The sequence below is a fragment of the Chlamydotis macqueenii genome, chromosome 14 (genome assembly GCF_036417535.1).
Source record: "Chlamydotis macqueenii isolate bChlMac1 chromosome 14, bChlMac1.mat, whole genome shotgun sequence".
NCBI lineage: Eukaryota > Metazoa > Chordata > Aves > Otidiformes > Otididae > Chlamydotis > Chlamydotis macqueenii.
The window spans coordinates 4977605-5003480 of NC_141569.1; the positions used below are offsets into that span (position 1 = coordinate 4977605).

The 25876-nt window shown below is 39.5% G+C and overlaps 1 protein-coding gene and 1 long non-coding RNA gene across 3 annotated transcripts; both read left to right on the top strand.

The window, feature by feature from the left end:
• Window positions 1–457: 457 nt before the first annotated feature.
• PANK3 (pantothenate kinase 3) lies at window positions 458–19855 on the top strand. Of its 2 annotated transcripts, XM_086758857.1 has the most exons (7): window positions 458–848; window positions 10118–10470; window positions 12316–12569; window positions 13214–13390; window positions 14947–15070; window positions 18239–18364; window positions 19033–19855. In XM_086758857.1, exons 1-7 carry the CDS (start codon window positions 821–823, stop codon window positions 19081–19083), a joined length of 1113 nt encoding a protein of 370 aa, XP_086614983.1. In that variant the 5' UTR covers window positions 458–820; the 3' UTR covers window positions 19084–19855. The 2 variants fall into 2 exon arrangements, with proteins under 2 accessions (XP_086614983.1, XP_086614984.1); XM_086758858.1 differs by lacking the exons at window positions 18239–18364; window positions 19033–19855 and adding an exon at window positions 14515–14600.
• A 30-nt stretch (window positions 19856–19885) lies between these two features.
• Window positions 19886–25579, top strand: LOC147598964 (uncharacterized). Its single transcript, XR_015260110.1, has 2 exons — window positions 19886–22325; window positions 22466–25579. It is a non-coding gene; the product is annotated as an uncharacterized LOC147598964 (long non-coding RNA).
• Window positions 25580–25876: the final 297 nt, after the last annotated feature.

Here is a 25876-nt window from a genome sequence, read left to right on the forward strand (position 1 = left end):
GCCAGGCGGTGGCGCCTCCCGATTGGCGGCGGGGCCGTGGGGTGAGCGGCGGGCGGGAGGCGCGCGCGGGGCACGCTGGGAGCCGTAGGCAGCGCGCGGCTGCGCGGGCCCGGCCGGACTGCGGTTCCCGGCGCGCCTCGCGCCGCCGCGTGACGGTGGCGGGAGGCTGGGAGGGGGGGCTGCGCTGCGGCAGCGGCGGAGCGGGCGCGCAGGAGCCGCTGCGCCGCCTCGGCCCCATTGTGTGGCGCGGCCGCGGCTCCCCGCTGCCGGCCGCCATCTTGTGCTGGAGGGGGCCCGCGCCGGGCCGCCGCGTCCGACTCGGCCGGGGCCGCCGCAGGGGGCCGGGGCTGCCCTCCTGCCGAGAGGGGCCGCGGCGACGGGCAGCCCGTGCGCGTCGGCCGCGCCCGAGCGGGGCCTCTCCTGCGCTTCCGCCCCCAGGCGCCGCGCCGGGCCGCTGCCCTGCCCCGAGGCGGCGGGAAGGGCTGCCCTCCGCGGCGCGACGCGGCGGCCCCGGCGGCTGATGCTCGGCCCTCCGCGCCGCCTCCCGCCCCGTCTTCCCGCCCCAGCCCGACAGCCGATGTCGCCGCTGGACGAGCATCTGCCCGGGCCGCGGGCGTAGCGTTGGGCACTGCCCGCGCCGCTCCCGAGGAGGCGGGCGCCCGCCGCCCACCGCCCGCGGATCAGGAGACCGAGGCCCAGCCCCGAGGCGCCGCCGCCGCTCCCCGCCCCATCAGGCGAGGGGCAGGAGACCCACCCCGAGCGCGGCGCCGCGCCTCGCACATCCCAGCCGGCCGGCGAACCGGGCCTCCGCCGCCGCACCATGAAGATCAAGGACGCCAAGAAGCCGTGTAAGGCCGGGGGCTGCCGCGGCGCGTCCCGCCGCTCGGGCCCGGGGGACGCGGCGGGCATGGCCGCAGTGGCCGGGGCGCGGGGCGGCGGGGGCTCGTCCGGGGGGCTGCCCGCCGAGGGCCTTCTCGCCCGTGTGCCTGCCTTTGAAGTGGGGTTTCGCGGCCCGGGTGCTCGTACTGATCGGTGCTTGCGCTGGAACGGCTTCTCTTTGAATGGGAGGTGGTTTGGTCAGGTTTTTGGGGATGGGTGCTTTTTTTAATGAAGATAGCACTTAACCAGTGTACTAAGCGCCTACGCGGTTGGCTGCAGTAGCTACAGTTTTGCTTTTTAAGGGTTAATAGACCTTTGGGTTTCTTTTTTTTAGAATATTTGTTAATATCTGGGTACAGCTCTTTCATTGGAGTATGCCAAATCCTCTCCTTCAATAAGCACAGCTGTAATAATATTTCTTACTGTTTATTCTTTTGGATCATCATACTTGTTTGGGAGGGCATGAACATGGATCAGACTTAGGTCAATGAAAATAAAATGTCTAAGACTGCTGGTACTTTTCTGTGGGAAGAGAGAATTGGATTGGGCAAAGTTAGTTGACATACAAGCGGTGTTTTCCCAGTGTAACAGATATACAGCTCTTTAAGTCAACACGTGAGGGAGACCTGTCAGACTGACACAGGTGTGCCTTGCTGAAAGGGATGCAGGTATTACTCCACTGAGTTGAGCTGTTTTGCCTGTGTCATCATACTTACAGACTTATTTTCAGGATGAGTTACTATATGGAAAAGATGCCTAGGCCTAAAGAGATAGGCCTTCTGTTATTCTCAGACATGCCTGTCTCATGAAGAGCATACAACTAAGGCAACAGATTGAAAGTGTGTATTTTAAATATACCATTTGAGCAGCCCAACAAGAAAAAAATCACCAAACATACAGGAAGTATTAGTGTGACTCTAGAAGTGGCTATAAACGTGGAATTGAGTTTGGCTGTGAAAATACTTTGTGTCTTTTAGTGTATTAAGGAAACTCTAAGTACGCATCTTGTAGCACAGAGTTAGCCATCACCTCTTAGTGCCGGTGTATGGAAATTGCTTATGAAGCAACAGCACAGTTCAGACAGCATTTTTTCCCTTGGTATAATATTTAAGGAATTATATAAAGACTCTGAAGCAGTAATGGGCTGTTAGACGTTGTAGTGGTTTGGTAATTTAAAATGGTGAGAGCATGGCTGCTTCTGCTGCAGAAGACTGCTGGTTTCAGGAGTGTCTCTGCTGGGCCTCAAAGACTTGCTTTCTGTAGTGTTGGATTTAACCCTTATGTCTGAATAACAATGCCAAATGTTATGAAAAAAAAATTAACTGCTTAAATATGCTAAATTTGTAGTTGCACTCTTCCAGTTCTTGAGCCTGAACTTGATGTTAGTTTTGTATGATGGAAATCAGGAAAAATTTGAACTGTGTATGCAGTGGAGGGGAGGAGTAGGGTGTCAAACTATGTTGTTTATTTCATCTTGACTCTGTCACATATTTTAAAGCCGATTACTTTTTTTAAAGATAACACCACTTAGTTTCTTAGGCAATGAACTTTAGACTCATTCTGCAGATCTTTGCTCCTGGTTAGTCACGCTGACTGAAGTGGGAAAGCAGCTGAATGTTTGAAGAGGAGCAGACCCACAGAAGCACCGAAGATGGAAAAGTCTGTTGATGTTCAGGGGCTTTGATGCCCAAATGCTGCTGTCGATTTGGCTTGTATGCTCAAATTGACCTGAAAACTGAGTTGGCCTGACAATACCACTTTTAGGCTGTCTAGTTACAAATTATTTGGCTAAGACAGTTGTAGACACTTGTCAGTACAATTGCTGAGTGGGTATATGTTTCTTAGGCAAAGTGAGTGTTTAGTCATCTGTGTTGGAGCCAAATGTGATGCAGGGGGAAAATGGTTAATCGTTATTTAACAAGAGGTCGTTAGTCTGTTCTAAGAGCCTGCAGAGTGGAATTGAGAAGATGGCTTTAGCCTACCTGTGCTTCTATCTGTGATGTTTAGCATCATGAAATAAAGCATGATTGCGCTAAGTGCCGTGTCTATCATAAGAGAGGTGAGGGTAAAATGGAGACACCTAGGAAGTTCAGAATTTTTGATGCGATACACTCCCCAGACATGTTTGTTCAGTCCTCCCTTTCAGATCTTCACCTGGCTAGTGCTGGTGCTATTTTGTTGTAAAAACGGTGAGAAATGCAGCTGAATTGGTGGAACGTGGCTTCTGACATTGGCTGTTTGTAAAGGGTCATTTAAGCTTGTTTTGCAGGTGATGGGAGGTGATAGGGGTTTTAAAGGAGCATAACAGGAATTCAAATTAGGAAAACCTTGTACTAAGTAGTTAGTGTAGCAGTGGAAGCTGGAGAGGTTGTGGAGGATTCTTGAAAAACTTGAGGTCTTCAAGTCTTGGCTGGACAAAGCCATAGTTGACCTCATCTAGTGTTGGCAATTTCCCTGCTAGTATAACTGAGAGGTTGGACTAGATGACCTCCAGAGGACCCTTCCATCCAGTAGTTGGGTGATAGCTCTGCTGAGCAAATGCCTATGGGGGAGGATGGCTGGCTCTCTTAAGAGGAACTTCCAAAGGTTATTTGGGGGTGGAGATGATAAATGTGAGAGCAGAGAGTCTTGCAGAACTGCTGCTGTGTGAGATCTGTCTAAAGGGAGGAGAGGAGCCAGTCATTCAGAGAGAGCTCTTCATGTTGGTGGGGGAAGGCGAGGTGCCCAAGAGGAGGAAAGTGCCAGCGTGCTGTGCTCTTGAGGGGAGGTGGAGTCCTTCACCTTGGCTCTGGAGCATCGTGGACTGCTGAAGGAAAGGCAGAGCCTTCTGACATCTTGTACAGTTTACAGTTTGTTTCTTTTAATTGTTTATTAAAAATAGTTTGAGAACAAATGTCTGCATTTCCCTTGAGGCGAATTGAGACACATTAATTATATGCAAGTTGTTCTGGTTTTGTCTAGTGAAGGGGGGGCTGCTATGTAGTCTGGTCACGACACAAGTACGTAGTAGAGATTTGCAAAATGCTGTGTCAATATAAAGAAAAAAACCAAAATCTTATATGTATTTTCTCTAATGTGGTTCTATGGACACATGTAGTCATTGTAGACACAATGACCCTGTGCAGGATTTGTGTAGTAAAATTGCTGAAAAATACATTTAGATTCCTTGGAGAATCTCTTTTATTTTTTTTTTCCTGTTTGTAGAACTTTCTGCTTGGTCTTGTGGTATCCTAGCATTTTCTTATTAGTCATTGAAAGCTGATTATTAGCCCATAGCTGATGTTACAGGCTCTCATTTCACTGCAGTTCAAAGTTTATACTATTGTTTGCATCTGAAAGTGTTAGATTATGCCTCGGCATGCTGTATCTCGCGATAATAAACATCTGTCCCCAAAGAGATTGCTGCTGAAATGTCAACAGAATTAACAGAATGAACAAGGAGGGAGAAGATGAAAGCAGCGATGTTTTGTCTTGTATTCACTTTACATGATATCCACTTGTAGATGTGATAATGAAGAGTAGTTACAGTAATTGCCGATTACCACCTGTCCTCCCACTGGTAAATGTGGCCTTTCTGTAGCGTGATTAGAGGCGGCTGAGTGGGAAAGTGTGGTGAGTTTACAGTTTGGTGGAGTTTTTCCATGAGAGAAATGGAAGGACGTGACAGTGCGTGTCAGATATATTTAATTTGGATGTTAATTCTGTCCAGCCTAAGCCTGTTTTGAGCTGGACTTGGGATATTTGAACCAAAAATCTGTTACAAAAGTAGTTAAGCTGAGAAACTCTCCCGTGTCTCAAAGGCTAAGGACACCTGATGTACAGTTTTGCTCTGTAGGGGCTCATAGGCACACATCCCTGTAACACGGGTACAGCAAAGGCACTTTGCTGCCCAGCCATCAGGTTAATCCCACTTGATCTAGCAGTTCAACAACCTTTCATGTGTTTTCCCTTTACTTGTCCCATTGGATGTGTTAGCTATCTTAGGCTGCTAGCTGATTTAGATGTTAGGAGTTTACCATTAATTTTTACTCTGCTGTATGCAGATGTTTAGTGAAATACTGGAAGTGTAGGGAAAATGCATTTGGAGAAACTGCAAGATACATGTAGTTCAAGTTTCTGTGTTTATAGACACTAACTGTGTTCAGTATAACTTAGACAGTTAACTTGGTTTTTTATTGTCAGTAATCAGATAAGAATGGGATCAAGGTTGGTTTTGTTATCAAAGGCCACGTACTGAGCTGAGTTAGATGACAAGTTTTGTGCATCAGAATTGATAATGCTGCATGCTTTCATGAAGAACTGTGGCAGTGCTGGCAGAAGTAAACTTAAGTTTTCCTGTGATTTCATGATCCTTTTCTTGTATTTTAAGCCAATACAGAATCACAAACTGCAGTATGGTTTGGCCGTTGTTCCCCACACTACATTTGTACTAGAAGAGCAACAGTCTTACATCTTAATAATATGTAAGCTTTCTTACAAAGATGACACAAAATTTGGTAGCCTGTTCTCTGCTGTCACTGACAGCTGTGATTATTATTAATTTTTTTCTTAAATGGTGCAAAACGCTCTGCTTTAATTAGGAGGTAGCTACTCTTCAAAGGTAGGTTCTTGTTAATTTAGTGCAGGGTTGACCCAGACTGTTATTTTATCTTACAATGAGAAGGAAGTATTTTTAAGGTGTTTGTGTTTCAAATGTGTCATTGCATTCATAGGAAAGAGTTTTCCAGTAATCTTTTTCTCAGTCTTTAAAAGCTAAATACAAGTAGAGTGTTAAGCTGAAGAATCTTATGCTTGACTGAGTAAGGGGGGAGTAGTTAAGTCTTTGAGTGTGTACTCCCTGCAGCTTTGGAGCCAAACGGGTGTACAAAGTCAAAATACTAGTATGTGGTCTGGCTGGAGAACTTCGAAGGTCCTCTCTGCTCTGCTGAAGCAGAAACTGTAGAAGAGGAAAACACTTCAACCTTTGTGCTAGTTCTGGCATAAGAGAGACTTTTTTTTTTCTGTAATTATTTCCTTTTGGCATATAAAGACCTATATCTGTATAAGATGTAAGTAACCTTAAGCTTGCTGCTAGAAACTGTGTACACCAAGAACTTGAGAAGTGCAAAGACAAGAGAATGAGGCCTCCCTGTGTAGCTCTGAAGAATAATTTAAAAAAAAACCAACAGCCATCAGCATGTGTTTTCTTACTAGGCAGAACTGCTGCATCAGTACTTGACCACTGCACCTTGTGATGACATGTTTGTGCTTTTCTATGTTGCAGGAAGCAGTTCTAGGGAATCTCTTAAACATCATCATTGGGGTTTTTTTTAACTCTGGGCAGCTTGCTTTAGGGCAAAGGTTCCTGGTTACTGTGTCTACATAGGGACCACAGTGGCTCCTGGCAGAGCTGGGGAGTGAAAGGAAATCGGGATTTGGAATTAAGAAGGTTGGATATTGTGATACTCCTCTTGCTGTCCTGTTGGAGACAGTTCAGTTTGGTGTGAAGTATCACATTAAACCATATGGATTTTGACTTTGCAGTTTGTGTTCTACTTTGTATATTTGTCTCTACTCAGATAGTAAAAATACGTATTTTATATATTCTTAAATAGAGCCTGACTTGACTTCCTAAAAGCAGAATGCATATTTTTGAAGCAGTTTTATGTAGTCTGTCCAAAGCAGTTGGGCTTGCTGAGTGAAAAGCTCTATTCCTGCTTTTTTTTTTTTTTTTTTTCTCTCCAAATTGCAGCTGACCTCTGCAGAGAGGAGCTGAACTTCAAAAAGCCGGGGCATTGGATTTGTTGTGTGAATAGCAGTTAATTCTCAGCACGGAACTTCTGAGCTGTACATAACTTTTTGTAGAGTCTTCCTAGGAATAAGAACAGTTAGAAAGAGCTAAGAAAAATCTGTTAATGGCCAAATCCACAGTGTTGCAGAAAAAGCTCAGTTGCAGAAAAAGTTGCAGAAAAAGCTCAGTTTTAATGCAGATACATTGACTCTTCTTGTGAATTGAAGCAGTGGTTACAGTTGTGCAAGTCCTCAAATCTGGTGTCTGCAGAGCTATAGGCTTGGAGCGAAGGTTATGCAATTGGTATTGATCTCATCCAGGCATGTTTCTTTAACTGTGCCTGCTCTAAGGATGAAGCTAATATCTGGGGATATATTTTTTTTTTAATTATGCTGATGGCATTCTGCTCTGAAATCTCTCACTCAAAGAAGCATGACCTACAGATATGTGTATAAAAAAAAAAATACTTTTAATAGAATCGTTTATGTATTCTCAGCTTAAGGTATGCACCATGCACCATTTTTGTCATGTCCCAAGACAGCTTTCAAATACAAGACTACCTCAGAATTAATTTTTTTTCGTAGCTTTGAGAAGACTATACCAGCTACAGATGGCTGGTGTATATATGCTGCAGATACCATATGTAAGAGTGAAAACCCTTGTGCTTCGAACACTCCTCAAAGAGTAGCAGCAGCACCTTAAGCAGAGTGCTCATGTATGTGGTGTAAAGTAATGCGCGGGTTCCTTGTGTGTGTGGTATGACTTAAAGTAGATGTGTTAGCTCCAGCCATTGCCACGATTAGCCTGGCTGCCCTCTGGAAGGGAAGGCTTGTAGGAAACTCAAGCATACTCTCCTTAGTATAATTTCTGAGTAGTCCTCCACCCTAATTCTCCCTGTGGCCTTATTTTAACCCTGCAAATGAAACCACTTCTTCAGTAATTGGAAGAGGAACTGCTGTTTTCACATGGGTTCCTGTTTTCTCTGTTCCCCCTACATCCAGATAGGGTGGATCGTGAGCCAAGATTCACCCAAAGCAAATTAATTTGAAGGCTGCAGCAACAGTAGGAGAGTTCACGAGGTTTCCATGTTGTATCCAGATACAATTACATTCTAACTCTGTAAAATCAGTGCCTTTCTGACATTTAAAGGTAACTCAAGCATGGATAAATTGTTTTGTCCTTGCAGTCCCACAATTGCAGCTGCAGTTCAACTGGTTGTGTGCTTGCCGTATATACTTATGTGTTATCCCCTTCTGTGTCTGGGAAACAAAATGGCTTTAACTTTCCTGGCTAGACCTGTGTATAAGTCAATCAAGAGTAGCTTACATCCACAGGAATCCTTGTGTAATAGCTTCTTCTGGGTTGCTAGTGTAAGGAGCAAGTTAATAGTATGTGAGCCCAGTTGCTTGTCAGAACTCCTCCACCTTGCCAATGAACTTGAGCAATGTACTTACCAGCTGAGTCTTGAGAAATTTTCAATAGAAAAATGTGAAACAACTTGGAGTTTGTCACAGAAGTGAAAAGTGACCTGTTTCTTCAGTCTCAAAATCCTTAAATTGCTGTTAAGATCACTCAGTTAACCCAGAAAACTGATACTGTGCAGCATAATCCCATGTATAAGAATAAAATGTGTTCTCATTTGAATTATGGAATAACCTTCCTTACAGTTCAACTGTTCTTTTTGACTTCGTATACAAGATTCATAAGCCTTAAGATTTTGAGAGATGTGACATGTTATATTTGCAAAAGCCTTTTGGATTATCTAACATGGGATGTGGTGGATCTTCTGACAAACAGGCCTGACTTGCACCCAGTCTTCCTTAAGCTCGTCACTTGAACTCTTTCCCCCTACTAGATCCTAGTTATTCAGCAGGCCCACTGAGCGGGAAGAATCCTAAGTGTTTTAGGTAGTACTTGACTTGCTGTGTCCTAGTTAAATTTGGAGTGGGTTGAATTGACTCCTACAGACACTTTGTAGTCTGCTGGGTGAATCAACTTCTCCTTTCGGTTTTGGTCTTGTGACATAGTTTACGATCAGAGGCTGAAACTTGGTGAGATCACTCAGTTGATAGTGGTCAAGCAGTAAGATGACAGAGTTTCTTATATGCAGAATCACAGTGCAAAAAAGTCAAGTATGCAGTTGTAAAGTAAATTCCTGAGTGATTTTATGCTTAGTTTTATGCTTAGATCTGTATAGAACAGATGTCAGGTTTATAGAACTTCTTTATTCCCACTTGGAGTTAGCATTTACTCTCAGAATTTATCCTTGTATTTAAATTTTTTTTTTCTCAAGATGAGTAAGGTTACTGACTCAATCTTTTTTGTTAATATCTGGCAGTGTTCTCTGGACATCCATTCCTGAAAGTTGAGGCAACTTTTAAGTTTCTTTTCTTTTTAGCTTTTGAACTCAGGTTATAGATGAACTGGCATGCAACCCATCTTGACTAAATACATTAAAATATTTTGGTAGGCCATTCTTCTCAAGGATAGATCCCACTGGTAATATAAATCTAATGTAATTACATGTTACTCGTGATGAACATGTTAACATCTTTCCTTTTTTTTTCCTGAGTTTCTTACTTCTATAATATATGAATTGCATCTGAAGAAATAAATTGGAACTCTACAGAATATTTTTAAAAAAGCAACCCAGCGAGTTATAGTGTCATATAGGAAATAAAAAATGTGAGCTTCCCAGCTGGATGTTCAGGATCTTTCTTAAACTTACAAGTTAAGATCTAAACACTATTTATGGAAGATGACAGTGGGGAAACTCTCACATGAAGATGTTGGTTTTGCTGTAGGGTTGCTGAGTATCTGTTTCACTACCCACAGTTTGGAAGACTTATTGATCCAGGCATATTCAAATAATGATCCTAGATGACAAAAACCAGAGAATCCCTGTTAGGAATTGCAGTCATCCCACAGAAGCGACACAGACAAAATACTTGTTGTTTAGTGATGTTTTGTAGTACAGAAATTCTCCCTTCATCTCCAAGATGAAGAAAAATGGAACCTAGGTTCAGTAATATTAGTTTTCTAATGTACTTTGCATGTACTTCTTAATAGTACTTTTTGTTAGCCCTTTGTAACTTCAAGGGATATATGAACAGCTCTGTTCAGCTCTGTAAATTTTAATCCTGTGTTACTAAAAAAAAAATGATTGAATTTTGTTTATGAGTTGGTGTGAAAGATATGGTATGATTTGGGGAGTTTTTGGTTGGGCTTTCTGAGCACATGTGACAGCATTTCAATGTGTAAATTGGGTTGCTCATTTTTCCATTTTTACCTGCAACCAGAGGGACATTTAAGATCATGTCATGGAAATGAGTACTAATTCCTTGTTCCTGTGAGGATTTCTGTTAGTGTCTTCCTTGTTGAAAAGCATGGCGTTGTTTTAGTCTTGAATTACATATATTGCTTTTACTCTTGAACAAAGCTAATCAATCAATTCTTGTATCTTCACAGCTTTTCCATGGTTTGGCATGGACATTGGGGGAACTTTGGTGAAACTTGCGTATTTTGAACCTATTGATATCACTGCAGAGGAGGAGCAGGAGGAAGTTGAAAGCTTGAAGAGCATCCGCAAATATCTGACTTCCAACGTAGCCTATGGATCCACTGGCATTCGAGATGTCCACCTTGAGCTGAAGGACTTAACGATTTTTGCTCGAAGAGGAAACTTGCACTTTATTAGATTCCCAACTCATGATTTGCCTACTTTTATCCAAATGGGAAGAAATAAAAACTTTTCAACACTACATACGGTGCTCTGTGCCACCGGCGGTGGTGCTTACAAGTTTGAAGAAGACTTTCGCACAGTAGGTAGCCTATCTTTCCTCGTACTGAAGTTGATGCTAAAAGCATTGCTGATGATGGGTTAAAATAAGTAGTATTTTGAAAAACTGTGGAATGCTTAGAGATTATTATTATTAATTTATTTTTCAGTCTTAAGTATGATAATCTAGAAATATGCTTTCTGACATCATCATGATAAACGTGAAGATGTAATGCTAATTAGAAACTTCCATTAATTGGAAGCTTCCATTAATGCAGTGAAATGCAGGACACCTTTGTGGGAGTTAACCATTTTCTAATCTGTGTCTTCTCTGATGGGAAATGTGCTTAAACTGCTGAGGTGCTTGAATCATTCTGGATTTTCTTTCCTAAGCAGTCTTTGATGATAGGTTTTCAATGTTTGTGGGTGGGATTATCCTCATTAATTTAGTCTGGTGCATTGTTTAGAGATCTGTGATAAAATGCATATCTCTGAGACAATCTTTTATCAACTGCAGAGTGGTTTGGGATTTTCCTGAGGTGTTTAGACTCCTTGATGATCAAAATTGATCATTTGTTTAGATGTAGTTTCTATCTGAAGATAGCTGTTACTGAGAATTTTATCCCAGTATCCAGTGTGCACGTCTTAGTTTTAAAGTGGCTGCAGACCTCTTGTGCTTCTAGAGACAAGAAAGGAGACTGTCAATAGCATAAAATATTTGGTTTCAAAAACCTGCTTGTACTTCCTTTCCAATGCCAGTCTTGCTTTGAGCTGGTACAATTGTTTGTGGGGTGGAGTCACAAATTGCACAGCAGAACTAATTAATAAAACCCCACAGAAGTATTTTATGTTGGAACAGTTCACTGGTCTGCTCAACAGGGAAGCTTCGCAGTTGTGCTGTGCAAGAAAAGCTGAAGGAACCTGGGGGAAGAGGAGGGGACTGGCAGTGCTGTAGTCTGGTACTGATGTCAGTCAGCAATGTGCAATCCAGTCTGATTATGCAACTTCATAATCTATCTACAGATTGCTTTCTAAATGTGAGCTCACTTGATTCAGGGAGAGACTTTACGGGTGTTTTGTCTTGGATTAGCTGCTTAATTGGACTCTAACTGTTGGAACTCCCTGCTGTGGTAAGGGAGAGAGTGTGACCACTCTTCTTGTGAAAGCCTGGAGTTAAATTGGATTATGTATGGTGTGAAATTACAACCTTCCTGGAAGCCACAGAACCTATGAAATTGTCTTTTGGCTTTATGAGAGAACGGCAGGTTAATTGTCATGTGCAAAACTGAGGAAGAACTGTAATGACGCTAAAGTCCTGTAGAATTCTGACCTGTAGTTTTCTTTTGATCTTTGAACTGTTAATAAAGTTGCAAGGATAGTTAGTACATTGAGGTTTTTATCTTAGACTTTTATCTGCTGACATCTTAGAAATGACTGTTTGACTTCTAAGATGGAAGAGGAAACCCACAAAGCTTGAAAAGATGTGTGAATGTGTGAGTTTCACCAATATGACACTGGATGTGGGGCCTCTAGGGTATTTGGTCACCTTTTTTTGATTCAGATTGATGAAAAACATTGCTAATTTTTCAATGGATTAATCTCTTGAGTATCTCAAAAGTTATCTTTGGGCTTACCAAAGCAGATATTTACACTGCCTGTTGTTCTTGATTCAAGTCTGAGATCTAGATTTATAGTCAGAGTAATTTGCTAATTGATGTATTCAGAATTTACCTCTGAATTCTTTGTTGGCTTTATAGTGGGATTGAAGTTCCTGAGTTAGTTGCCTGAGCTTCTTAAAGTTAGGCAGTACAAATATACTCATAAATTTGTAGCATGTTTAAGCAATCTTAGTACATGTTGACACTCTCTTTTTTCTTTTTAAACACAGATTGGAAACCTCCAGCTGCACAAACTGGATGAGCTTGACTGCCTTGTCAAAGGCTTACTGTATATAGACTCTGTCAGCTTCAATGGCCAGGCAGAGTGTTATTATTTTGAAAATGCCTCAGATCCTGAGAGATGCCAAAAGATGCCTTTTAACCTGGATGATCCATACCCGTTGCTGGTTGTTAACATCGGTTCAGGAGTCAGTATTTTATCAGTCCATTCCAAAGACAACTATAAAAGAGTAACTGGAACAAGGTAACTTAAAAACCTAAGTTGGAGTTGTTACTCTGTGGAACAATAAGCCTTCTGTTTTCAAAGTGGTTCCTCTCCCTGACTCACCTCACCCCATCCCTTCCCTCACTCTGTACTATGGAAAAGTATTTTACCTTTAATTTACACCTGCATTCATTGAAGCCCACCCCCATAGTTGTAATATTCAGGAGATTTAGCCAGTGCCATCTTTATCAGTTGACGAGTGCTAGAAGTGCTTCGTAGTGAGAGTTTTATAGGTTTTGTCATAAGTTTTGATAATGTGTCCAGTGAACCTGTGTTTCTCTTGCTCCATAAGGATAAATGCATCCACATGTTTTACAGAAAATGATCGAGGATCAGTCAGTGGTGTGATGTGGGTATTTAGGGAATTCGTTCTCTGATTAAGTCTTATCGTTTGCCTTTTGAGAGTTTATAACTATTTGTTAGCTCTAACTGCATGGTTAGCTTCTTGTAAGTTACTTACAGAAACGTTAACGTGATTGGCAGCTGTTTGTGTAGTGAACCTTGAGCAAGAAAGCAGACAGCTTGGTATCTAAGTTGAAGGGCTTTATTTATTTTGTTCATCATACATAAGAATCTTTGATGTGAGAAAATACTATTTAAAAGCAACTAATTTTCTTTCTTAGTCTAGGTGGAGGGACCTTTCTTGGTTTATGCAGTTTGTTGACGGGCTGTGAAAGTTTTGAAGAAGCTCTGGAAATGGCATCCAAAGGAGACAGTACACATGCCGACAAGCTGGTTCGAGATATTTATGGAGGGGACTATGAAAGATTTGGCTTGCCAGGATGGGCTGTAGCATCCAGGTAAGCAAGAGATCTTTTTTCTTTTGCTGGTTTGGGGGGGCTTCAAAAACAAGACTTAAACTATTAGTACAGAGGAAGCTGCTTTTTGCAAATTTTTATTGTAGTCAAGTTATGTTTTCATCTTAAAGGTATATATACTCAGTTTTTGTGAAGATTTAAAGCCACGTGCAAGTGCCTGCTAGCTAAGTAATGAAGAAACGTCATGTGGTATGTCATATACAGCGGTACGTGAGTCAGAATGTTAGGTGATCACAGGAATGACAAGAAAAAAAGTGCAGAGGAAGAACAAAGCAGATTACTTTTTGACTTCCTAGAATCATTTAGTAGGACCATTGTCCAGAGGGAAGGTGAGTGGAAGAAGACATTTTTGTTGCTCTTACAGGAGTATCTCTTCATTTTTTTTGAAAAGGTGCCGGTTTTTTGATACGTGGCTGTCAGTACAGGCACCTAGCATAATGTTCTTACTTATGAAAGCTGTTGAACATAAACAGTTTGCACCATGAGAATGAATGTATTTTACTACCAATTACAGACGATTTTGGTCATAGCTGCAAGTTTTATTTCCATTGGGGAAGATTATTGTTGATGTTACAGCTTCTCTACCCTTAAGAAGTGTAAGAAGAATGAACTTTGGGAGTGAAACTAATATGTAGATAAGAGATTTCATTAGATCTTTTTGCTCTTACTCCTCAGTAGTAATAGGTCTTAATTCACAGTAACTTAATTCTTCTCCCTCTCCAGCCAGCTGAGTCCAAGCATCTTCAAAGAGCATATGCTGAGAGGTTTTAATACATGCAAACTTTTCATTTTTAGTCAATACATCTTAACTTGCTCTGTATATAGGTACTTGTTCTCATTTCCTTTTTAAGATAGTTGGGATCTTTAATGACTCTTTGAGTTTTAGAATAATAGAATTCTGGCTCTCTGAACTGACTTAGATATGGCACAAAGTCCTTAGCGATAAAATACCATGCATAGCTATGGATTCATATCTCGATTTCTTAGGAATTATAAAAGAGAAAAAACATCTATGGTGTGTGGTAATGGAAATGTCCTTCTACTCTAGAACTCTTATTTTGTACAACCTAAATAGCAGCCTGTTAGCTGTTTATTTTCTGTTACAGAGGGTTGTGTTCCATCATAAAACCATTCAGCTCATCTCTGTTTTATTTTGAGAACAGAGGATTGAATAGATACTGCGAGTGAGGATGTAAGCATGAGGAGCTGGAGGATTCAGCAGACTTATGCATTGACTTCATTTACAGTGACTAGATTTGCAGAGTAGTCTTGCCTAAGAATACTACTTCTTCCTGAAAGCCAACAATCTAAACAAAAATATTTTGTTTGTAACAAGATGGACTGTTTCCTGTGAAGGAATAAATACGTTGTAGCGTCAGTTGTCAAACTGCTGTATTTAATACAGACTTGAAAAGGGAGCTCCTTAAGAACAAACATGAGACTTAAGTTCTGTTACAGCATAAACATTACATTCTGAAATTACTTGCAATGCACATAAAATCACTTTGTACTTAATGATATTTTTTTTCCTGTTCTAGTTTTGGGAATATGATCTACAAAGAGAAGAGAGAGTCTGTTAGTAAAGAAGATCTTGCAAGAGCCATATTGGTCACCATCACCAATAACATTGGGTCTATTGCCCGGATGTGTGCAGTAAATGAGGTAAAAACTGACAAGTAAAAGACCTGTCTAAAGGTCTATTATTTAGTTTCAGATTATATGACTGCTAAAACGATGTATCATTTTAAACCTATTAGTACATTCTCAAATGAAATTAAGAAATTAATGTAGTATTAAAGAACCAGGATTTGGTTCAGAATATTTTTACTATCTTTGGAGAAGTGGGACAAAGATATCTTGGCCAATGAGGAGGGTAACCTGGTGAGGAGGGCTTCAGACTGGCTTTGTTAGGGAATGGAGCCCAAAGCAGGTAAGTGAGGGAGCAGAAGTGCACAGGATGTTGTGATGAAAGGACTTGAAGTCCCCTTGAGAAAACAGGATGATTGTGGGCTCAGCGCAGCATGGGATACAAGAGGCTCTGTAAGTTCTGGTTTTTGTGAGGGACTATCCCAGCCTCTATTGGAAGGTTAACGTGACAGACCACAAGCAATCCTCGGTGTGCTGAGGACAATTTTCTGACGCAAGTGCTACGTAGGCTGACTAGGCAAGTGTGGTGCTGGACCTACTGTTCATGAGTGAAGAACTAGTCAGGGATTTTAGTGACAGCAGTAGAGTTTAAGATCCTGAGGAAACTGAAGAAGGCGGGTAGCAGAATGGAGACTGTAGACGGACTTGAGTACAACACAACTCTGGTTTTGTGGGGATTTAGAAAGATCTTGTGGGAGGTTGTCCTAATGGCATAAGGAGGCCAGAATAGCTAGTTGATCTTCCAGGATAGCATGCTCACAGCAAAAACAAATGGGAGATAGTCATGGGCTAGGTAGCGTTGCATTGCATTGCATTGCATTGCAGAAGAGAGGAGGGTGCTGGCGGACAAGTTGAACTGAAGTTGAATCAGCAGTGTATGCTTGCAGTGGTGACGGCTGACCTTAAACCGAGATGCATTAGTAAGGACGTGGCCAGCAGATCAGGGGAGGTGATACTTTGGGCATGATCTCTTTACCCCTCCACCCCAGCCATTGCCAAAAGAGAAGCACTGACAAACTAGAGCAAGTCTAACAGCCAGGTTACCAAAACAGGGCTCTGTCCTGGAGCACCTAGCACGTGAGTGGACACTGAGGGATCTGGGTTAAGCCTGAAGAAGAGGAAGCTGAAGCCTGAAATGGTTGTCTCTATCTAGAGAGAGTTACAGGGAAGACACTGTCAGGTACAGCCATGCACCGCAGAAAGACAGGAAGCAATGGACGCAACTTGTAGCAATGGGAATTCTGATTGGCATAAGGGAAAAAAGATGCTCACTATGACAGTGGTTAAGCCCTGAAACATGAACTTGGAGAGAGACTGTGGACTCTGTGTCCTGGGAGAGTTTCAAAACATGTGACTTGAGAAACTTAAATGTTGAAGTTGCTGAAAGACCTGCTTTGAGCAGTGCATAGGACCTGATGGCCTCCAGCAGTTTCTTCAAGCTGAAATTATTCTCTGATTAAAGCTCATTGAAAGCCTTGCTTCTGGTTAAGCATTATTTTTAATTTGTACCAACTCTTGAGACTTCAAATTGTTTTGACACCTGTATTCTTACTGGTTGATACCGAGACAGTTCCCTGCCATCTTCTATTTCTCAAAGCTCTGCTAAACAGAACCAGTATGCATTCAATTTTGATGTGATTAGCATGGACAGTCAAGAACCTGTGGAAGAATACTGAATTGAAGCATAGAAGATAGGGATGTCTGAGCATTGGAGATTTCCTCATTCATTATCAACAAATGCTGGCTAAAGTGAGGTTTAGTAACAGCTTTCTTGGATAAGGCCAAGGGTAACTGTATTTAGAGCTCTGCTTAACATCTATGGAGGTGATAGTCTCAGAAGTCTCAACAACCTTTTTAGCTAGTAACTGTTACTTTGCTTAGGAGCTGGACTAGTATTTTTCTAGTTTCAATATTACAAGTTCTCCCTTCATTTCTTTCTCTGTCCTTCTCTCATGTCTGTCTTGGAGAAGAAAGTTAGTTTTGTGGATATTGAGTTAATTTCACCTTTTTTGCTTTATGGTATTGCTTGATAACAAAAGAGTTAAAATGAGGGTGAAGTTGAAAATACATACTAATAGTCTGAGGCAAATGTGTGAAATTCGTATTTAAGGATGGGGATAAATTAGTACAAATCAGAACTCATAAACTGTACAAATTAGCTTTATTCCAAGACTTTCTGGTCTAATTCCGACTATGACACAGAATACAAATCATAAGAAATGATAGGGATCCACAAACTAGTATCTTGAACTGATGTTTAAAGATAAAATGGATTTAATTATGTCAGCTTCCTGCTATAGAGCAGAATTATGTTTGTTTTGGTGCCTTAACCGTATGTTTATTTTGTCTTCACTGTGAACTAATCAAGATGGTGAAAAACAGTTGCATGTCAGTCATTTGACTACAGGTTGAATTATTGTACTAGTTTTGTAACAACTTGTATAGGAGTATTGATCTAACATAATTAAGCACTTATTTAAGCAACTATGTTGAACACTAACACAAATTTTTCTTTTGTTCTTGCTGTCGCATCATTAAACCAGTGTTTAATGTTGCTTCCACTTAATGTTGGATTTATTTCAGTGAATGGGGAAAATGAAATGATTTTTCACTTTTTTTTACATTTGACTTGATTAAAATTCACAGCTTGCTTCTAGTATTTGTCTTAGTCTGACCTTATACTGAGGTATATTGAGGTCTGAAGATGAAAGGAGCGTCTGTTATGTCTTACTGTCTTCGGCTTCTTTACAGTGCTGCCTTGTTGCATATGGATCAAGCAGCATTGTACAGGGCTATGAAGGCATTGAGTCTTCTCTACCAAATACAAGTATTTTTAATTTAATTTCACTTTCAGCTGGGCTGTTTCTTTGGCTTAGTTACTGATGCTCACTTAATTTGAAACACAAGGTGATACTTCTCTGTAAATTAAGTCCTGTACCTCTTGGGGGTTGCACTGTTCGTCCTTTTCCCCAGGTATGCTGTATTTTAAATTTTGGAGCCATGTTTTAATTGAGTTGTGGGGCATGGGGTTTTTTGAGGTGGTGGATTTTTTTGTTTGGTTTTTTTTTTGTTGTTGTTGTTGTTTTTTTTCTTTGCTCAAAGCAGTCTGTTCATAGCTTAATTTTTCAAAGATGTGTTAAACAGTGAAAAGACTTCATCCTTTGGTGTTTCTCTTCTTTTTAGAAAATAAACAGAGTTGTGTTTGTTGGCAATTTTTTACGTGTGAATACTTTGTCAATGAAGCTTCTTGCATATGCACTGGATTACTGGTCAAAAGGCCAGCTGAAGGCCTTGTTCCTAGAACATGAGGTATGTTGTGGTTCATTTATCTGTATATATTGTTTTAACATAAATAAAAAATGCATGTCTTGAGTAGCTCTTGTGTATTATATCCTGGGACACCAAGTACTCAGTAAACACTGAAAATAAGAGGAAATTTTGTTATACTGTACTGGTTCTCTGGGGATAGTGCTCTCTGCCAGGGAGGTACTTCAGTCTCTTTAGAGTATCTCAGTTCATGTGATAGATTTTTGGAGAGGCACGAGAAAATGGTAAGCTCTGCACTAAGGTTCAACAGCCTTTCCTTGGTTTTGGGTGGAAACAGTAGTAAGTATTGTATTTCAAAAGATTACAGAGAGATCTAAAGCCATGAGCCTTTGAAATACTTGCATTGTTCTCAACTGAGCTTGAGCAACACCCTGAAAGTCAGGACTGCTTTTATCAAGGACTGCTTTCATACCACCACAGATACATCTTAAAGTTGCTGTAGTGATTTTATGCTCTGAGACTAACCTTTTGGGCAGCATGATTGTTTCACAAAGCTTTAAAAATTATTATGAAAGATCATATATTAGAAGTGCATGGTGTTCTCTCTGTAGCATTGGTCCACCAGAATGCTGTGTTGTCATTGAAATGTAATTAGTGCAGAATTTAATATCCTACTTGAACCTGAAATATTTTTTCTTTGTTTTGAACAGGGATACTTTGGAGCTGTTGGTGCTCTTCTTGGGCTGCCAAATTTCAGTTGAGATACCAGATGTCACTACACTGAACTATTTTCCACCTGAATGACACTTGTTTATGACAATGGGAACTAAATCTAGGGAGGGGAGAAGACAATACCAGATTTTCTGTAACTTTTTAAGAAGTGATGAGCTACTGAAAATGGCCATTATAAGGAAGGGGTTTTCACTGTTGGGCATTGAAAAGTGAAATGTTTGGGGATATCATTTGTGTTCTTTGGTACGTGTAGCCAGTATTGAACTTTTAGTATGCAATACATCCTCTGAAAACAAGCTTCCAGAAGAAGGAATACCAATCCTTTAAGTGCTCAGTGTGAAAATATTGCAGGCTTACTCCTGAGGCTTTAGGCCCATCAGTTTTGTATGGAATGGATGAATGAAAAATTATTTTCATTGGTTATACTGTATTATGAGCACAATTTCCCATGTGTACTTACAGAAAACAACTCCAAAAACAGTAAGGTACTATCTACAAGATGAAGAAACTAGACAATTGCTTCCCACTGTAAGAATAGTAATTAATTTTATTTTTATATGCAATGGAGATACTATTAATGCTTTAATTTTTAGTGGGAAGAATAGAAAAATAAAAAAAAAAAATCAGCCAAAGCAGCAGATTAAGCAGTTGCTATTTTGAAGGGTTTTTTTTAAGATATTCATTTGCCTTCTTTGTTTATTTGAAGATACAGTTGATATTTTGGGGAGATCCCCTTTTATCTTTGGTTGAATTTGGAAAACAATTTATTTAATGATTAATGAAGGCAGGTTTTGAGAGCTGGGTTTTGGTTTTTTTTGGTTTTTCTTTTTGAGGACATGACTTCCAAAATGCCTTCTGGGGTTTTTTTGTTTGTTTTTTTTTTGTTTGTTTTTTGGGTTTTTTTTGACTCTGTTACACATTCTGACATCATGCATTATTATTTGTAAAGGTACGACAAAGCCTAAGGGAATTGAAGAAATCCTTATAAAATAGACTAAATATGGGACCTCGTAATTCTGATGCTTTGGCTCATTTTTGTGGAGGTTTGGAAAAATCACCACCCTATCCTACTAATTTGGAAATGTGATTTCTCCTTAATTTTATAAGAGTTAATCAGAATCTAATTAGATGTTGATAATTAAAGTTTGTTAGCTTGCTTTTGGATTTGGAAGTTTGGCTTTAAAAGTTGAGGACAGCATCAGAGTTTGTATTGCAGCACCAAACGGACCAATATTTAGTGCACTTGCAGTATGGAACTGTTCATCAAATTGTGGCCTTGGGATAAAATCCGTACTCTGGAACTGATCTTTTGGGTTTTCTGTATACTTTTAAAATTTACAGTTGTGATTACTGTAATAAGTTTAGTTCTGAAGCCAGGGCATGAGATCTTAAACTTGTAGAAATATTATACAGTCATTAGCTATATGACTCTCTGTTGACTAAAGAGCTGCCCAATTTTATAATGTCATTTTAATGTTAAATATTTCCTATAAATGCATGAGGAGCAACCAGACTAGAACACGTTCATGTGTTGGATTTTAAGGTGTTTTTAAAGCCGATTGCTCGAGTATTCCACAGCATGGCTGTGTTGTGTTCATAGTCATATTCACCTAGTGTGTTATAAACCTCTATGTACTATTTTCAGTCTTCTCTTTCTTTTCTTAAAATTCAAAGCCACATACCAACATGTTTTTTAAAAAAAAAAAACTTCTGTGGTCCTTTAAGAGTTCAGTAGCTTAGAGTAGCCACTTCATGGAGCCCAATGCCAATCACAAATGCAGTTCCATTTATTTTTTGCTTTTCCTGGTACTCATACTACCTTTCCATTGTGCTTGCTTTGATGTTTCCTTTTAGACATTAAAAACCAAACAAAAATTACACTCACAGTTCAACTGATCCAATGCTAAACCAGAGCACTTCAGAATATAAGTGGATATGGTTTTTATAGATTGTCTTTATAAATGCTGTATCCTGTTCCTTTTAAGTTACAATTGACTATAGAAAGTAACCTTTATTTGGTTATAAAACTTTGCAAAAGCTTAATTTTCTGAATGTTTTGACAGCCTCCTGAAAATTTTGCAAATCAATTGCATATTTTTCTTGCAAAATTAAGTACTTTAAGACACATACAGTTTCTTTAGACCATATTTATTGCTACTTCTCATTTTGTGATACTGAAAGAGAGCTGCTCTTGAAGTAGTAGTTAAGTTACTTGTAACCAGAAGCACATGTAGGAGCTGATTACCTAATGACCATGGTTAATTTAAAGTTGATAGGACCTAAGATACTTTTTTAAGTAAATTGTACAGTTACACAATAAAGTAATGGAGTAATTCTTTAATAGCTGTACTGTATAGAAACTACTGTGAGAATCAAAAAGTATGGCCTACCTCTACTTTACTTCCTTTGAGCTTCTAAAAAAGTTTGCTTCCTTTTGCTAGTTTTATCAGCACAATTGTTACTTCATTACAAGAGCAACCGGAGAAGTTTTCAAGCCTTACTGTAAAGCCCAGGGATGCTGTATTTAAGCCAGATCTTTGGGTTTCGTCTCATTTTTTCTCAGCTTAGAACTTGTTACTAAAGTCTTTGAAGATTGACTCTACCACTAGTAGAAATGTGAAGCATAACGAATAGTTGCAAGATAAGCCTTAAAGTCTTTTCATCTAAATTTCTTCTAAATAGGTTGAAAAAGCTTGTTTCTTATATCCAAATCACTGAAGTAACTTGCTTTTTCCTGATCTTTGTTTTTCCATTCACCCTTGCCATTTCTTTTCCTCAAAGCTAACTGGTTGAAGCGGCTTTAGAGTGAATTGATTCAATGTGATGTACTACAGTAGAGAAAATCTAGGGTTTTCTCAGGGATACTGTTGTCATCTCAAGTGGAACCACTTCTCTAGAGGGAAGTTGTGTGATATTTCTTCTTCTAAAGTAAAATGTAAAGCTCATTTTGAATGTGTATTCATTTTCAGCTCGATCAGCCATGTGAGTGCCTTTTATTTTTTTTTCATATAATGCCAATTTTGCTGATACTGGGACTTTATCCATGAGAATTCCTAACCAGGGTTGCTTACTAGAGAAATGGCAGATATAATTTTTTTGGCCATGGAGATGATCTCTTCAATCCAGCATAGCTAGAGATGCCAGGAAAACAGCATCAGGTTTCTGGCTTCCTATCCCTGTAGCCCTTACCCTGGGGCAGTGCTTTTGCATTTATTGGTCTCATCCTTCCAGCTTGATCTTTTGAAGTATTACACACAGTTTTATTGTATCAGTATCTCCCTAAAAATCATGCAAGTTTTTAGTCAGATAAGTACAGACTATTTTTGGCCAAAGAAGTTCATTCTTAGATTAAGCTATTCCAAGTTGGTATGGCTATTAAAGAACCACTTTCATCTTTCTAGTTCTACTTAGGGTAACTTCGGTTTGAACGAGAACTTCTGCAATTCATTTAAAATATATAGCAAGCTGGAATGAACACATCTTCAGCATTCTTTGTTTAAGCTAGCAGAGGTTTAAGTGTAAACACCTTTAAATTCTTTTTTGTAAAGCCTCGGTATATTTAACAGTTTGGAGAGAAGCAGCACTGATACACTTTCTTTGTTTTATAGTTTGGTCCAGATTTTCAAAGGGTGTTCGGATGTCTGACCTGCCTTTTGAAGATCTTTCCCTCTCTCTGTAGTGTTTTGCGAGCAAGCACCTGTGTGATTCTACCAATAACTCCATTCAGAATTTGAGAATTGCGGTGTGGGAAGAATATGAGACCACACTGTCCCACTTACACTCAGCCTGTATATTAGGAACAGAAGTTCAGTTCTGGGTTCTCATAAAGGATTACATATTCCTTCAGTAGTACTGTGAGATTCCTACTTGCGTTTGAGTTGTTGGTAGTTTACGTGCAAGGAGATTATATTGCCTTTACGGGTCCTAATACTAAATGTCTCTATCCAGTATAGGTCTTCAGGAAATACCTACTTCCAGATAAGTTGCAGTAACTCCTCATTTCTAAATGTTTCAGAATAAGTGGGATTTTAACATTTGGAACTACTTAAAGTGTCTTTTATCTAGAGCAAATCTGTGCTTCTTAAAAACAAGATGGTGTCTTAGGCATTCAGTCATTAACTTGCATTGATGCCTAAATTTACATTCAACCTGTTTTTAAATAGCACTGTCACTGTTCACATTGTGGATACTAGATGGCTCTAACCCCAAGGAAACAGGTTAATTGAGTTCAGAACAGAGGTGAAGGTCAGCGCGTTTCTGTTGAGCTAGTTGTGGTCAGCTGTTTATCTGAGTCCATTTGCACATGTAATGAGAATACTATTTTCCTGGCGATAGGGCTTTCTACATCCTTTTTGTAGATCATGTAGGCTTAAAAAAATATGTAATTTGTAATAGAGCTTTGCTTAGGTTAAGAAGTGGGAAAAAAATCAGTGGGTCATATTAGAAGTGTTTGACCAAGACCTGCAGGTCACAGTGCAGAGCTAGGAACATGCTTGACATGTACAGTTACTGGTTTGGTTGTATTAATTTTTCAATTTCCTATTAACGCACAGTGAGAGGGGGCAGACTTAACAATCATTGTAGATAAAATGAGTTAAGTCCTCAGACATGACTATGGGAGATAAAAAAATGCTTTATCACAGTATAGAGGGAGAGCTCCCTGCTTATATTCTTTAAGTTCTACTGATATAGTCCAAAGTACATTGCCAGTATTCTGTCATCTGTGATAAAATTACAAATTCTAAGTTTAAAAAAAAGTCTGCAAAGAAGCCTGTTTTATTAGTCTTGTTTACTTCACATATGTAAAGTGTATTAAGTATTCTTAAAAACACACTTGCTGTAAACATCTCAAAAGATGCTGTAATATATTTGTAATTATTAATGTGCTAATGGAGTATGTTTGAGCAGTCTAGGTTTGCGTAACTGAGTTCCAAGTCCTGCTCACTTTAGTTACTTGAGTAGCTGATTCTCTGAAATGGAGACTGTTTTAAACTAATGAGCAAGATTTGGCCTCAAGGACTTCTGCCTGGGGAACACAGTAATGCTACTTTGCATATTCCTGCTGGTGCTAAATCATTTGTTGAAAATAAAAATTCTAAATAGAAATTGTAAATAAAATATTTATGGCCTAGTCCTTTCGACAGACTTAGTTTTATCATTTGCAAATATTTTTGGCCTTATTTCCAATTTCTCATTTGATTTTTTTTTTTTTTTTTTTAGGGTATGTGGACAGTGTTTGTTAATGTGGCAAGTCATTGGCAGATTTGGCTTCCTGTGCCGCTTTCTGTAAGGCCCATAACATTCCCATTGTGTGTTCCGAGACAGATTACTTTTCATTGCTGGATTTCAGTGTTATCCTTCGTCTTGTTTTGTTGTTGTTGCTCTTTAAACAAGTTCAAGCAGAACATGTTCAAGGAGAACATGACTAGCATTTATTTGTTCTCTGGTAAAACTTCAAGAAAATCAGCCATTTCTGTAAGCGTTTGGGGAAGCTGTTGAAAATACAAAAATACCCATTTAAAATAATTCTAAAAGCTAAATGTGTTAATTAGACTTGCCTGTAAAATAAACTGGAATGTGGTGTATTGGTGGCTAATCTTTGCTATAAATTGCTAGCATTTCACAATTATTCTAGCATCAATTTAAGAACATTGTAAATACAAGCTTTGGGAGGAAGTATATTAGTTTCAGATTGTGCATTACAAAAGAATTTAATTATAAGGCTAGTAAAATTAGTATTTTGAGACATACTAAATTACAACATCTAGAGGATGAAAATTAGTGTGTTGCTGTTATAGAGATAGGATATAGAGGGCTTTTGATAATTGCACTTTTTTACATTTCTGAGTTTAGGCATTCTAACAAATGAGTATTTAATTTTCCATCTACTGTCTTACCATATGCAGGCCTTCTAATCACCAGTTGCTGTCTTCAAATGTTTATTTTAGTTAGCAAAGCAGGCAAACTTAAAAATTGTAAACCCTTGTAGGATGGAAGTTCTCTGAAGAGCCATTTGGTTAAGTTGCCTTATTCTATTACATTGCACTCATGTTATGTCTCCACTTTCTTGTTTACTGTTCAGACACTGAAGATGTGATGTAAAAATGTGCTACAAATTTTTGTTTATAAATTACTGATTAATACTTTTGTGACACCTGTTAATACAGCTCTTGTAAATGATACATTTATGCCATCTGTAATACAGCTCTTGTAAATTGTTTAAATTATTTTTCCTTTTGTAGATTCTCATTATTGAATGTACAGATTGGATCCCTTTAATATGTCAGTGGGTACTTTGAGGCCCAAATATGGCCAATGCTGTAATTCATCCCATCAAAATTGTAAATAATTCTTTACTGCTTGTTTGCATGAATGGAGTTTGGATTTCATTTACTATGTCATAACCCAACTCTTCTGTGATGGGCCTACTTTTTACAGTTTATTTTCCTGGTTTTATTATCATTTGTTCTGTATTAATGTTAAAACAGTACTTTGTCTTTTCCTAATAAATAATTTGAGATTGTTCGTTGTTTGCCTACATTTGTGGGTTTTGGGGGAGGAACTTCTGGGTGTAGTTTTTTTCCAGCATCATAAATGGCTGTGATACTTGATACTGGGGGTTGTTGTATAACATTTTATACTAAGGAAAGATGACTGGTATGGTTTTCATGCACTTTTCTTCCCCTCCTTTAATAAAAGCCTTTACTTCATGGTTCTTTGATTCAGGTCCTGTGTTTAAAAACATTTGATGTCCTAAAGAATGTTACTTTTGCAGTCTTGAAGTAGAAAGCATGCCGTGAAGGCTACTGTAAGCTTTTGCCT

What these genes read in the sequence shown, in the direction of transcription:
- PANK3 (XM_086758857.1), top strand. Translation starts at nt 821, where the DNA reads ATGAAGATCAAGGACGCCAAGAAGCCGT. An exon ending in GGATGGGCTGTAGCATCCAG is followed by an intron (nt 13,391 to 14,946) that starts GTAAGCAAGAGA and finishes TTCCTGTTCTAG; the next exon opens with TTTTGGGAATATGATCTACA. An exon ending in CCTTGTTCCTAGAACATGAG is followed by an intron (nt 18,365 to 19,032) that starts GTATGTTGTGGT and finishes TGTTTTGAACAG; the next exon opens with GGATACTTTGGAGCTGTTGG.